The 14,670-nt window shown below is 41.0% G+C and overlaps 1 protein-coding gene across 13 annotated transcripts in view; it reads right to left on the bottom strand.

The window, feature by feature from the left end:
* CADPS (calcium dependent secretion activator) overlaps positions 1 to 14,670 on the bottom strand; it is a 499,139-nt gene that overhangs the window by 359,483 nt on the left and 124,986 nt on the right. For all 13 annotated transcript variants that reach the window (XM_053599820.1, XM_053599828.1, XM_053599822.1 and 10 more), the window contains exons 2-3: positions 13,737 to 13,850; positions 6,066 to 6,398 (exon numbers count right to left, since the gene is read on the bottom strand). In XM_053599820.1, the coding sequence (XP_053455795.1) occupies positions 6,066 to 6,398; positions 13,737 to 13,850 (447 nt within the window). The remainder of the gene's footprint in view (positions 1 to 6,065; positions 6,399 to 13,736; positions 13,851 to 14,670) is intronic.

Below are 14,670 nucleotides of genomic sequence, written 5' to 3'. Positions count from 1 at the left end.
TTGTTAATGCTGGGTCAAGAAAAGTGATTTAGAAATAGAGTCTGACCCAAGAAGCTAATTTTTTAGCCACAACATCTACTGGAAACTTCTGGACCAGGAAAAAGCTATGTAGTGAGATGGAGATAAAAAACTCTGTAATGAGGTCTGGATACAACCCGGCAATCTGGGTCACAGCTGAAAGCCTGATAATTTGAGGTTTCTCTTCAGAGTCTAATCAACTATCTGAAAAGCTGCCAAGTACTAATCAAGCCTAGGAAGACAGTACTATAATAAGATAACCACAACATCAAAGGCCATGTCGATAATGGATCGGAAGAAAGGAAAGAAAGTGTTAAGAAAATTAGCAGGTCAATAATGATGAAGAATTCAATATTGAAAATATGAAGGTATTTATAGATTAGGAAGTCATCTTTTATGTGTCTTAAATCAAGTCTTCCAGATGTACCTGAAAAAAAAAATCTCTGGAAATTCAGAGAGGAATAAATGAAAACAATATGGTTATCGTCTACACACAGTAGTTGGAGTGTGCATGTTACCCCTGCTGCCAGTCAGGCACATAAGATAGTGAAGGTGAAGGCCAAAGTCATGTTCCTGGTGTTTCCAGGAGCTAAGAGTGTGATTGGTAATTACACACCCGGAAATGGCATTTTCAAAGAGCACCATCGAAACACGAGGAAACGGTGTCTCCCTGAGTTCATTCTCATCCACATCCCTTCAAAATTACCTGAGTTGCTTCACAATGAAGAGTTTATTTGCATTTAAAAATACATGAAGATATAGACTGGATGCCTAAAATGCAACTCTGAGGTGTTTTTGAAGGAAAACGTCCACACATTTTTGAATGAGACAATTAAAGATTAGCAGAGGGGTAAAGTTTAGCAGAGGGGTAAGCATCAGCAGACACCTGGTACAATGGGACATCAAGTTGACACCAACTTTAGAGGCCACTGAAAGGAAAGGGCTGAGATGGTGCATCTTCCCAGTGGTTTAAGTGTCACATCATCATCACCACCACCACCACCGTCAGCAGCAGCAGCAGCAGCTTTGCATTTCATGAAGAAGCGCATTCTAGATCTGCCTTAGCCTCATTTCGTAACCTACACTCAGAGATTCCCTTGCTTTTTTTGAGTTAGTTTTAGAACTCAACTCAAATGTTCAAATAACTACATAATTGATGGCTTTGTCCCAAGGGTCTATGAAAAATAAAAACTTCTAATCTCATAATAAGAGTTGTCAATTATTTTACTTCAAATACTACGTTGAGTATGAGCAAACTTTTCTATGAGACTGACCTTTTAATTTCAAATAAAACAGAATTTAAAAAAACTTTATATGAAAATACAAAGACATTTGTTAAGCCTTGTTTTCATAGGTACAGTTCATATTACAACAAACTACTGATATAATCACTTTTGGATAAATGTTATCTCTCATTTGAAATAAAAATGGCAGCTACTGGCAGGCTCTCATAGGGAGCACAGTAACTTCCAGAAAGAAGCACCTGAAATCAGACCACGGCTTCCCCTAGGATGCAATATATATAAGAGGAAAACATTATGCACATTTCTGGCGTTTGACAGCACTTAGGAATTGCTTTGTCTCATAAGGAAAAGAAGGTCTAGAAAATACAAAATGAGAAACAATTTAAGCAGGGTGAGCATGGAAGCAGTATGACTTCGTTTCTGTATCCTTGCTCCTGTGAGTTGATAAGAGTCTTGCAGAGCTGACTGTAGCTGATAAGCAGGTGACTGAATCTGTAATTTCTGACACTTCATTGCAGGGCATGAGAGGTGCACTATTTTTGCCTCTGCCCGTCCATATGCAGCCCGCCAGCAAGGGAAGAGAAGGGAGGTAAATCGTATCTCTACTTTGTTGTCTGGCAGTGCAGACTTCATATGAAAGTGGCCCTGGGTGGTCTGGGGCTATTTTCTGGGATGGCATCAGAGAACTCTGTCCCACCAGCCTCGCTGGCTGCCCTGACAGTGCCTTACATGTTTCACGGTGGGTGTAAGATGAGCTAAGAGGTCATCTAGATCTTATCTACCCAAATGAGAATGCTCCTTTTAATGATTAGTTTTCATTTTAATGCACATTATTTAAAAAACGAACACACAAACAAACCAACCAACGAGTACATCAAAGCTGTGATTTCATATATGTTACTTCTTAAGATAAGGATGGGTTAAAAAGTGAGTTGGGAGTTGGTTTAATAAGAAATATTAAAGCAATAATCATCCAGGCTGTACTTAGAAATGGCAATCATTAATTTTGATATGAGGACAATTAATGACAATTAAGGTTATGGGGGGGAGGAAAAACCGAAAGAGGGACGGAGGGAGGGGGGTGGGGCCTTGGTGTGTGTCACACTTTATGGGGGCAAGACATGATTGCAAGAGGGACTTTACCTAAAAATTGCAATCAGTGTAACCCAGCTTATTGTACCCTCAATGAATCCCCAACAATTAAAAAAAAAAAAAAGAAAGAAATGGCAATAATTGTAAAAGAGGTATGTGAATGGCTAAAGTCTGGAGAACAATTCAGAAGATGATTTTCTTCTTTGCTCATGGTTCTGATGGTTTCTTTATTGAGACTTTTGGTATTTGTTTCCATTTACAAAATAATTGTATATATAAGGCAGAAAATTTGGTGATATAGACAAACAAAAGTGAAAATCATGAAAATCAACCCTAATGCTACCTCTTAAAGATAAATATAGTTAAACTGTGTGCAGTGGCTCACATCCATGATCTTATTGTTTTGGGAGGCCAAGGTGGGAGGACTGCTTAAGGGCAAGAGTTCAAGACCAGCCTGGGCAACACAGAGCGACTCTTGTCTCTACCAAAAATTTTAAAAAACTCTTGTCTCTACCACCTACCACGCCCAGGTATGGTGGCGTGTGCTTGTAGTGCTAGCTACTTAGGAGGCTCAGGCAGGAGGACCACCTGAGAGCCCAGGAGTTTGAGCTTGCTGTGAGCTATGATGCCGCCCCTGCACTCCAGCCACTCTAGCATGGGCAACAGAGCAAAATCTTTAAAAAAAAAAAAAAGAAAAAAAAGAAAGAAAGAAAACCCAGAAAAGATAAACACAGTTAACATTTTGTTTTTGCCTATCCAGTACTTTTTCTATCCTTTTATTCTCCATGAAAAGGAGCTGTGGTTGCCCATCCTGTTTCGTAGATGGATTTTCCACTTAGCAATATCTAATGAACATTTCCCCCTGTGGTAAGCTTTCTTCTATAACAACTCTTTTATTATTTTTTTATTGGATAAAAAATATTCTCTCATATGACTAAATTAAAATATCATTAATTAATCCCCTACTGTTGGGAATTAAACCTGCTTCCTTTTTTTCATTGTCATATAAAAGGCTGCAATAAACATCTTTGAACTTAACACTTTTACACACATCTCTGTTTACTAGTAACAGCAGTAAAGGCAGAGGTGCTGGGTCAAAATGTTGCCCATTAAAAAGCTATTTTGTTGCAAATTAACATAATACAGAAAGATTCTATTAATAATTTATTCTAATAGTAAGTTATAGGAATATCTATTTCTACATCATTTGTGATATATTATCATTACACATGTTATCTTTCTTTTAAAATACTTTTGTTTGGTAATACACTCATATAACTTAGATTACTAAAGAAATAGAAGTCAAAAAATCGTATATTCAGAATTCATCCATAGTACTTTTACATGTGTGAATTACTGCATATATTCTTTTTCCTAATTTCTACCTATGTGATACCTTGAAACAATAATCAGGCTTAGGCATGAATGTACAGTGTAATAATATTAAGCAGCCCTGTCCCAAAAAGTACTTTCCTTTACTTTTCTTATATTTCTATTTTGGCTAAAGAGGATGATCATTATTCTAGGGAGGCATCATTTTTAATATTATGATAATTTTTTCCTAACTCACAGAGAAGATATTAAAGGTAAAATGAGTTGAATCAATTCACTTTTTAGAAGAAAAAAGTACAATATGGTCCCGCCACTTAATTCAATTCAACAAATTGAAAAACATTGAAATAATACAAGAAATGGCATAGCAATATGTTCATTCCAACGAGGCTGATGTTTGAACAAGAACAGAAAATACGCATGATAAGCTATTTCAATAAGAAGAAAAATTAGTGCCTAGAATAATTTTATACCTAGCCGGCTTAGGAACACTTGACTCTCTGTAATTTTGAATCTTATGATAATTTCAGGTAGGTGATTTTTCAATCTTTTTGAAGCTATGACAACTTCCTGTGAGAAAGAAGTTGATGGGGGTGGTAAGTAGGGGTGGTGTTACCACCTGCCTATCCCCTTCTAAAACTTCCACGTGAAGCCAGGTGCAGTGGCTCACACTTGGAATATACATGAATGAGGAGGCCAATGTGGGATGATCACTTGAAGCCAGGAGTTTGAGACCAGCCTAGGTAACATAGCAAGATTCTGTTTTATAATCACTCACACTTTCATATGAGAGACGAATCACAACTATAGCCCAGGATGAAGGAGGGAAGGGAAGGGGAGGGGAAGGGATTGGGGTGGTTGGAAAGAGGGAGGGTTACTGGTGGGACCACATCTATGGAGCACAAATCTATCAAGTATTGAACACAAATGTCTTAACACTGTGATTAAGTAAATGAGGTGCAAGCTATGTTAATTAGTAGGATGTAAGCACTCTAATTTGTACAAATAATCAACACATTGAATCCCACAAAGGCATACATGTATTCAAGATCTATATATATGTATATGACTTAATACTAATAATAATAAAAGATTCTGTTTGGAGGCTGAGGTGCGGGGATGACTTGAGCCTAGGAGTTGGAAGTTACAGTGAGCTATGATTGCACCACCATGCTCCAGCTTAGGTGACAGAATGACACCTTGTTCTGGACTTATCATAAAAACTTTTCACGTCCAGGTTGATAATATTTTGGATTGTGGTTGGCTAAGAGGAAAGCAGATATCAGGAATATCTTTGAATAATATGCTGATGTATTACATTACGAAATGCTAAATAGAACACTTCCTAAAACATCCAGAAAATTCTAGATTCTGTAACAGTGGATAAGACCCTCCCAACTAATTAAAAGAATTTGCCATTATTCTTTTATTAATTCAATAAACATCCAATGAATGCTCACTATGGGCCAAGAATTATTTCATACACTGAGGATATTAGCAAACGAGGCAAAGGTAATTCTCTCTCCTAGATCTTATAAGGGAAAGGACAGCAAAATCACTAAGGAAGGAGGCCCTTGTTTAAAATGCAGATACGTAAGTCCTATTCTGAGGCTGCAGAAGGAGACTCTCCAGGCCTAGGGCCTGGTAATGTGTATTTTAAAAATGCTACCAAGTAAACTCAAATTTCCAAAGACTGCAAAGAGGACACTTAAGAAATATCTGTTGAATGAATGAATGTAACAGTAATGCAGGGTAGGAAGTCGAGATCTAGGATATCTCACGCTCCAGCCCTCCATGCAGAGGAGATACAGGCCCTTTTTGAGGTGGGCCCAAGCAGAACTTCACCTCCCCTTCTCAGATTCATTTGGAAATTAATGCATGATATGACTCACATGTGGGTTTGATTAACCTCAGTCCTTAAGCTTTCCACTTAAAATGATTACTCTTGATGCCAAGGTGTTAAGTCCACTTGTCTCCTGAGCTGAGGAAGTACAAGTTTCAGCTGGTGAACACCAGCTATTTTAATGACATCATTCTTAAAAAAAAAAAAAATTCCTTATTTTGATTCTTAGCAGTTTTGACGCCTAGATACCAGGCCTTACTCTGAGGGCCAACTTTCCACTAGATGCAGTAAGCTCAGTGCTTACAGCCCCTGAGACTTATAGAGGCTCACAGAAATGTTTTAATTTCTTTTAAACTCAGAAGAAAAGCATGACTATAATCTAGCCTGGATCATATTCAACTGTTAACTAGTGTTGTCATAAAGTACCATTTGTAATATTAGTTCTTTTTACTTTTTTAAATCAAGAAGTGGTCTTCAGAAGTTATAACGTGGCTCTGCTTACCCGCAGCTCTGGGCCCAGGTGAGAGACAGCTTACCTGGCAGGCATTGTACAGGAGCTGGTGCTCAAACTTCTTGATCCCCAGAATGTTCTGGAACATCTCGTAGAGTTGCTCCTTGCTCAAAATCAGCTCAGAGGCCGCACTGGCTGTCATCCTGGCCTGCTGCTTCCTGGGGTCCTCTTCCCCACGGTAGATGGCATCAAACTTGGCCATCCAGGAGCTCAGCACCGTCTCTTTGCTGAGGCCGTCAATCTCAGGGAGGCTGCGCACTCGCTTCTCAATGTGCTTCTTGAAGACCTCCCGAGAGTCATTGGCAGAGCAGCCCCCGCTCTGCACCATGCGGGCCACACGGTCGCTTTTCAGGAACACCTGTGAAGACCAGGGTGGGCAGACCATGAGAGACCTGGCCAAGGAGAAGCCATTCCCTGGGATGGGCAGTGGGTCAGCATGCCACACGAGCGTCACAGGAGGTTCCATCCTGCCCCACGGCCTCCTGGCTGGCCAAATGCAGATGAGTCACTTACCTGTTTAGTTTCTGTGCCTACATCTACCATATTTACCAGGTTGTTGCAAAGATTAAATGAGACGATAATATGAGAGGTAACATAGTATACAGACTCTGTGCTCAGACTGCCTGGGTCACTTAGAGGCAGTGTGGCTTTGGGCAATTTAACCTCAATGTTCCCATCTATATAATGGGCGTAATAGTAGTCCCTGTGCCACTTAAAATAGTTCCTGGCCCATATTAATATCAAGTGGTGATTGTTACTACTATATGTAAAGTCTCCGGCATGGTATCTGGCACATACCACTAAACATTGACCACTATCTGTATGTCATTTTATCCCTTCCATGATACCATCAATTAGAATTAAACTAGTATTGGGCAAATGTGTACAGAATTATCTGAGCCCCTTCCTGAAATAGAAACTCCACGTGGGCAAAGACTAGGTCATTCTTGTTCTCCACACTAGCTTTAGGCCCCAGTATAACACCTGCCAGACACTTGGAAAGTGAATCAACATTGAATGTTGGTGTTTATGTTCTGTTCATTTGTAGATGGAAAACCAAGACTCTGGAAAGGGAAAGGGCCTTGCTCTTGGTAACTCAAATTGTCTGACTACAAATGTGTGGTCTTTATCCTCTGCCCTGGTTCCTTCCTTCCTTCTGGAGCCCTCTGCCTGGTTGAAAGCCCCTGGTTGTCTTTGCCAGTGCTGCCCACGGCCTGGGAGGAAGGCATCCATTACAAATATTTTACTTTCACTCCTCTGCCCACCATTTGGAAGCTTGCACAAGTTACACGGTTCTGGGATGTTATACCAGGCAGCGAAGATGCTGCTTCCTAATCACAGAGAGGAAACATCTGACGCTTCTGAGCTGTGTCCTGGTCATACTTGAGAAGGTGCATAAATACCCTTCAAGAGGCAGAGCAAACATTCACTCCCTGTCAGCTTTCAGGAAATGCTCTTGTTGTCTGAGGACAGCATTGCTGGGGGGGCCACTCCTGCTTCACAGTTCGTCACCAAGCCTTTCTTGGGGTAGAGGGATGTTAACAAGGAGGCCTCCATTTACTGACTTTAATGAACTAATTTGTAAAGGAGGGCTCAGGTTTGCTCCTCAGGGTCACAATCGTGGCCACTCTCTTGTGCCTGGAAACTGATGCTCACTTGAGACCTTAGAGTTCATTTGAAAATCAATTAGAGAGGAAAAGTTTTGAATGAATCCTCAGGGCTTATGAGCCTTAATAAACTAAAGAATTCACCTGAAAACCTGAAATGCTTAATGCAGGTGGTTTCCCCATCTAACCAAAACATTATGAGTGTCAGCAACAGCTGCAGATCTCAAAGAACAGCACAGTTCTGAGGCAAATGGAAGTTTCTGGAGAGGCCGTGTCGCATGTGGTAGGAGCTATAACTATGAACCCAGGTCAGCTCTGCCACTAACTTGGTGTGTGACCTTGGGTAAGTCACCTCCCCTCTCTATTCTCTGATTTCTTATCTGTGCACTGAAGGAGCTGAGCGGTTATGGTTTCAGGCTTTCCTTCTGGTGGTAATGATCTCAATCTTCCTCATTTATTTATCCATCATTTCCTTGGGTACCCACGAGGTGGAAGATACTGGACCAGGTGCCAGGGATACAATGAAAAACACAGATTCAGCTCTTGTTAAGTACAATAGTCCTTATCCTAGTAATCCAAAACACTATATATATAATTTCAATCTGGAATGAGCTCTGTTGAGGGAAAGCACAAGGGTCCTTGGGTGTCTATAATCAGGAAGCTATTCCAACATGCGATGGAGAAAGCCTTCCTATAGGAAGACACTTTTGAGATGGCATGGGAGAAACGGAGTAGTGAACAGAGAGCTACAAGGTATTTCAGAGAGAAGGAGCGGGGTGTGTAAAGCCCCTGAGGGCCCCAGGAGATGAGGAGGAGCCAGTGTGGCTGTGGCAATGGGGTGTCGAGGTGAGATCAGTGCAAAGTGGGTGGAAGTTACCAGGCAACCAAGGCCATGGGAGGAGGCATGAGGTTGCTGGTCTGCATTTTAAGGGCACTGGGAAGCCCTGGCAGCTTTTAAGCTGGGCTGCAGCACATTCCAGTTCACATTCTCTAGCTTTTTTTTTTTTTTTAAACAGAATCTTTTTCTGTTTCTATTGCTCATAGAAACCTCAAACTCCGGAACCCAAATGACCCTCCTGCCTCAGCCTCTTGAGTAGCTGGGACTACAGGTGTGTGCACCATGCCTAGAGGGGTCTTGCTTTGTTGCTTAGGCTGGTCTTGAAGTCCTGGCCTCAAGTGATCATCCTGCCTTGGCCTCCCTAATTGCTAGGATGACAGACATGAACCATGATACTCAGACTGTCTGACTTTAAGGCAGAAAACAGACTGAAGGGAGCGAAGAGAAAAGCCAGTCGAGAGGTGCCTGTAGGAGGACCGGCAGGTGACAATGGTGGCAGGGATACGAAGCAGTTAATTCTTTGCTGTCTAATACCAGAGGAGACTTGGAAACATTTGCTCAACAACAAAGCCATACTGTCTTCCCCATCTGATCCCCCTGTGTCCCACAAATGTGGAACAGCCCCCAGTTAGAAACGCTCAGCCCCAAATTTTTTTTCCTCCAAGCCCTTCCACAGATGCCATCTGTTACTATTTTTATGACTGTTTAATAAATATCTGAATCTCCAGCTAAACTATAAGTTTCAGGAAGGCAAGGCTGTAGCTGTTATTTTCTACTGTTTCTTCCGAGTGCCTGAGATAGTGTCTAGGACATAGCTGGTGCTCGGGAAACATTTGCTCAAGGAGGGAATGAACAAGAAGAACAAAGCAGACTTCTCCGGCAGGGCCCCATTGAGTAAGATTATGTCTAGATGGGGCAAGAAGGTAAAAGGGAAACAAAGACACAATGTGTTGGTGTTTCAGAGAAGATGTTCTATGAACTTTGATAACAAGGGGTAAGAAATAAGGCTGTTGGAACTCTGCTCCCAGCTGGTGTCCATAACTGGCTGGGTGACCCCGGCATCCTGCACATCTTCCTGCTTCATATAGTCTCCTCCTGCACACACAGTGGCCACGCAATAGTGGATGACCTTGGACAAGTCACTGAACCTCCACCAACCTCACTCTCCTTCACTGTCCCAGGAAGCAAATGTAACCTCCCTCCTTTGACAAGGAGCAAACTGAGAGGCTTTGAAACATGGAGGGATCTGTCTGTCCCACAGTATGATATGACTGCCAGGCCCCAGGATGAGGGGAGAAGGGTGGGATGTCACATGTGTGGAGGAAGAAGGCTGGAGTTTGAGGAGGCAGGAGAGGTGACGTGCCCCAGGGACATGAGATGGCCATGGGGAAAAAGGGGTGGCAAGAGACTCACTGTCCAGGCACATCATCTGTCTTGAGTTGTCAGTCTGTCGAAGTGGACGTGGGGCCTGGGCCAGCCTCACTCTATAATGAATAGAGACACTAAGTACTGATGTGTTTGTGGGTCTCTAAAAGCATCATTAAAACTCCTTTGTGCTGGGAACTCTATCTGTATTGTGTGTGTGTGTGCGTTTCTATTTCTGTTTTTATTTTTTAGTAGCTGTCACAAAAGACTTCAACCCCAGGCGCTGTTCTATTTGAGCAGATCCATAAATCCTTCCTTCTTTTCTGCCAAATTCCAGACAGGTCATAATGAGAGATGGAAGATGAACAAATAAATATGGAATTGTGAAGGGCAGTCAGTTCAGGGACTCGCCCTCATCCATCAGTCCTTCTCTCCACCCCCACAGCCAAGCAACCTCAAGGTTGTTTTAAACACAGGCAAATGCGCTGGTACTCAGTGGCTATACATCCTGTGTGTGAGGCTGGTCCATCTCCCATTTTCTCCCTGATAGGCTGAGAAGCCAGAATGATATACTTTCCTGTTCTGCGAAAGCTTATCATATCGACATAAACAAGAAAAATACCTAGATATCAGAATTAAGAAGATTTAAAAAACCCAGGAATAAGCCTGGTCACGATTAAAATATGGCACATAAGTAATAGAAGGCGAAGACATAGTGTTTAGAAGCATGGGCCCAGGAGTCAGGCCTCCTGAGTTCGAATCCTGGCTCTGCTGCTTGCTAGCTTTGTCACCTGAGAAAGTAACTTAATCTTTTTGGTTTTAGTTTCTTCACTTTTAAAATAGGGATTATACACAAAACACCCTTCCTTTGTAGGATTTTGGTAAGGATTTAATGAGATTATGGATGCCAATTGCTTATTGTGTGTGTGTTTGTGAGTGGGAGGGGGGAGAGAGAATGAATTTGGAAGGAGGGTATCTGTTGGTTTTGTCTGCTGAGCATACCCTCTTCTGGTAAAAAGCATCTAATTTCTCAGTGGGAAATCATTGCACTTTTAGTGCAAGGGGTTTTGGTGGGACTGGGCATGCACTCAGGCTCCAGAGGTGGCATCTGTCCTATACCTCATCTCCCAGTCTATTTCACCTCATCCACTGTGAGGGGCTCGAGGAAGGACCCAGGTCAGTCTAACCAGGTCGCCCCTGAGCCTTCGCTGGAACCCTCACCAGAGATGTTGTCTTTGCTCCAGGGGTTGCTAAATGGGTAGGATGTGCCCTGGGGCCACGAGTGTGCTGCGCAGGGCAAGAACCTTTCCAAGAATGAAGCCAACATGGGGAAGAGTATGGAGGAAACTGGGGGTGTGGGGGGGGGAGATACCATCCTGTTGGCATCTTTGTAGACTTATAATTCGGCCATGGCTAAAGCCAACTCTACCCTGGACTTTTAAGTTATTTTAAAAAATTATCTCTTTTTAGGCTTAAGCCAGTTTGAACTAGGTGTCTTGTCATTTGTACTCTAGAGCCCTAAGACAGATGTGAATAGAGAAAGAACTGGATCCCAGAGTAAGTGGAGGAAGAGACCCTACCTTCCCTATAGCCCAAGTACGAAGCCAATGGGAGGCCATGGCCCAAGAATGGAGAAAGAGAGGCCAAACCAACTTGGAGCTCACCCAAGGAAAGTATTAATCCTGATCCCTTGATTGAGGACCTCTTCTTTAGAGGATTAGACGTCCCTGGAAAAATGAATCTAAGAATCTCTAAAGCAGTTCTCAATCTTTCCTAGTGCTAAGCCCCTTTAATACAGTTCCTGTGGGTCATGACCCACAGGTTGAGAAGTGCTGCTCTAAAGCATTGCTAATGAAGATAGCAGTCAGATGGTTAATACCTTGCATCCTTTCCCATATTACTCAAATGTTAATGTTAAATATCCAGTAATTTCTCAATGCCTGTATTCTCATTAGGTTAAAAAGCAGCTCTTCCAAATACTCTAGCCACTATGGAGGAAAATATAAGAATCACTATAGATATAATGTAATTTCCAGAGACTCATTAGCAAGTCAATGACTATTAATTTTTAAATTTAATTAATAGATAGAAATGGTACTTTCTTTTAATTTATGCCATTAGTCAAATGAGCTTTTAATTAAGATGTGCCGTCTACAAATTTATACACTCTGGTGTATGACTTTAAACATGGAGAACGATTGGTAAATGTTTTCTTGGTCTAACAAGGGTTTTCTTATTACTTTCCCACTGACTTTTAGAACTTGAAAAAGAAGAAAAAAATTAATTTTATTCCTGGGCAGTTTCTAAACAAACTTTTAGTTAAATATATTCAAGTTATTCATTGCCATTCATCATCGTGATTTTAAATCTCATTTCTACTTACGATGAAATTCAGCTGAAAAATTGTACCACATTGATAAAGCAGCCAAGTTTGACATTCATTGGCAATAATGGATGCTACTTGTAAAATCAAAAAAGATTTTAAGTCAGGCAAATATAAAAATAAACTTGACTTCTAAGATAGATCCAAATAGGAATTTCCTTAAGGAAAGGGCACATGAATTTAGTGCGTGGATGCACCTGACAAATATCACAGAGACAAAGGCTGTTGACTATTGAATACTGATTAGCAAACCAATCAATAGTATTTTCACAGGTCTAATTGCAATCTTGCTCCATTCTTTCCAGGAAGGAAGGAGTCAAGTACTTTAGTAAATGGGAAGGAGAGTTTTATCTAATCAAGATTTATCCACCATATGCAATCAAGTAACAGATTGAAAGCATCTTTTGTGGACTGGATAATCCAATGCTGGATGAGCTTAGGGTACCAGCAAAGCAGGAGCACCCACATTTCTGTCTAATACCTAAAGAAAGGAAAGAGAGTAGGAAGAAAATCAGTGAAGCAATTCCATGGGGAACAATCAGATTCTGCTAGATTTTGTTATACTTAATTCTATAGTTTATCATTATTTTTGTGAATTGCAGGGTATTGTAAGCTAGCAGTGCCTAGAGTTGGTTTCTAATGATTTTTAATCTAGCCTTGACAATGGAAAGAAAAGACATTTGGGGCATGGGATTCCAAATACACAGAATATTTATTTGGTTCACAGAAAATAGACTAATGTAAAGTAAAATATCTTTCAATGACCAAACAATCGTTTTTGAAATATGCATATTGGGAAAGCATTGCCAATACGTGGCATGTCCACTTCCTCAGCGATGTACAGAGAATAGCCAATTGCACACTGAGAAAGAACTTGAAAATTTGTTAAAAATATTTGTGGAATTGCAAATCTGCTTTACTGATAAATAAACCTTTGAGGTCTCGTGGTACCAATTTTCCTGTGATACACACTTAGGACATATGCATTTTTCTGTCGGTTTTCTCTAGAACACTGTATCATGGACCTCCAGAAAACAACTCAAGGCAGTATTTTAATAGAAAGAATCAGAAGCTCATGAAGCCACCATCCTTGGGTGCTTAACATGCCTCAGAAATGGTGTAAGTGCTGGGAAAATGCTCCTGACTCAGGTAAGGTCTTAGGCTGTGACATTTTAATAGCTGTATGCCTTCGAGTTAACTGAATTAGTCCCTCTAACCCTTAATCTTTTCATCATTAAAATGGGACTACAGTCGGGACCTAACTTGGAAGACCGTTAAAAATCATGTGAAAAGCACTCAGCATACTTCTTCGTTATAAAACCCAATCATTGGTCAACAGTAGCTTACATTTACAACCCCCCACCCCCCAACAAAATGCTTTTATTCCCTAGCAGTGTAACCAACCACCAACCCCTTCGCCTCAGGTAGTAATCCTGTGGAATGCCAAAACTGCTGTTCCCACTGGCCAGTAGCTCAGAATTTTTTCTGCGCAGTGATTCTTACTTCATAGTAACTCTGGACAGCATTCATGAAAGCTTCATCAGCCACAATCTGGGTTTCCCCGTTGAGGAAAGCCTGAAACCGGTCCTTGACTGTCTGCAGCTGCTGTTTGCTGATCTGTAAGAAACAGAGGAAGAGGGGAGTGTGAGGCCTTGTTTTAGATAAGGATCATGGCTATTTTACTGAAGATGGTGGGCCCATTGGTATGCTAGAGCCGGCTTGCAAAGGTGTGAGAGTTGATTATTAAATTTACAGAAACTTCTGTAAGCCAGTATTAAATACATCCATAACTCAACAATAAAATAAATTATAATTAAATTATATTAAAAACAAACATAATACACTTATAATACTCAAAATTCATTGCCTGATTATTTTACTACCTTTTACTTTTATCCATGCTTCAATGGTTATTTACATCTGGGGTGTTTGCATGATGGAAATTATACAGAGAATTAGACTTTCTGGGAAAAGTGAATCTAGGACTCCCTAAAGCATTATTAATGAAGACAGCAATAAAATCGTGAACACCCCGCATTCTTTTCTATGTTACTCAGCTGTTAACATTAAATATTCAGTAATTTCTCAATGCCTGTACTCTCATCAGTCTACAAAGAAGCTCTTCCAAATAAACTAGCCACCATATAGGAAAAGACGGGGATCACTATGGAACAAACTACAGTGCCACACATCTCTTCCCAACTCCACACTCAGTGAACTCTCTTTGGTGGCTTGATTTATTCCCAGGGTGGGAAAATTTACACTGTGGAAATTGACAAATGCTATAAAGCAGGATTGGATGGGGCCTTGGTGTGTGTCACACTTTATGGGGGCAAGACATGATTGCAAGAGGAACATTACCTAACAATTGCAATCAGTGTAACCTGGCTTATTGTACCCTCAATGAATCCCCAACAATAAAAAAAAAAAAGTGTAA

The sequence above is a fragment of the Nycticebus coucang genome, chromosome 8 (assembly GCF_027406575.1).
Source record: "Nycticebus coucang isolate mNycCou1 chromosome 8, mNycCou1.pri, whole genome shotgun sequence".
NCBI lineage: Eukaryota > Metazoa > Chordata > Mammalia > Primates > Lorisidae > Nycticebus > Nycticebus coucang.
Note: the sequence above shows the minus strand (reverse complement) of the source record. Positions and strands in the feature narration are given on the sequence as shown.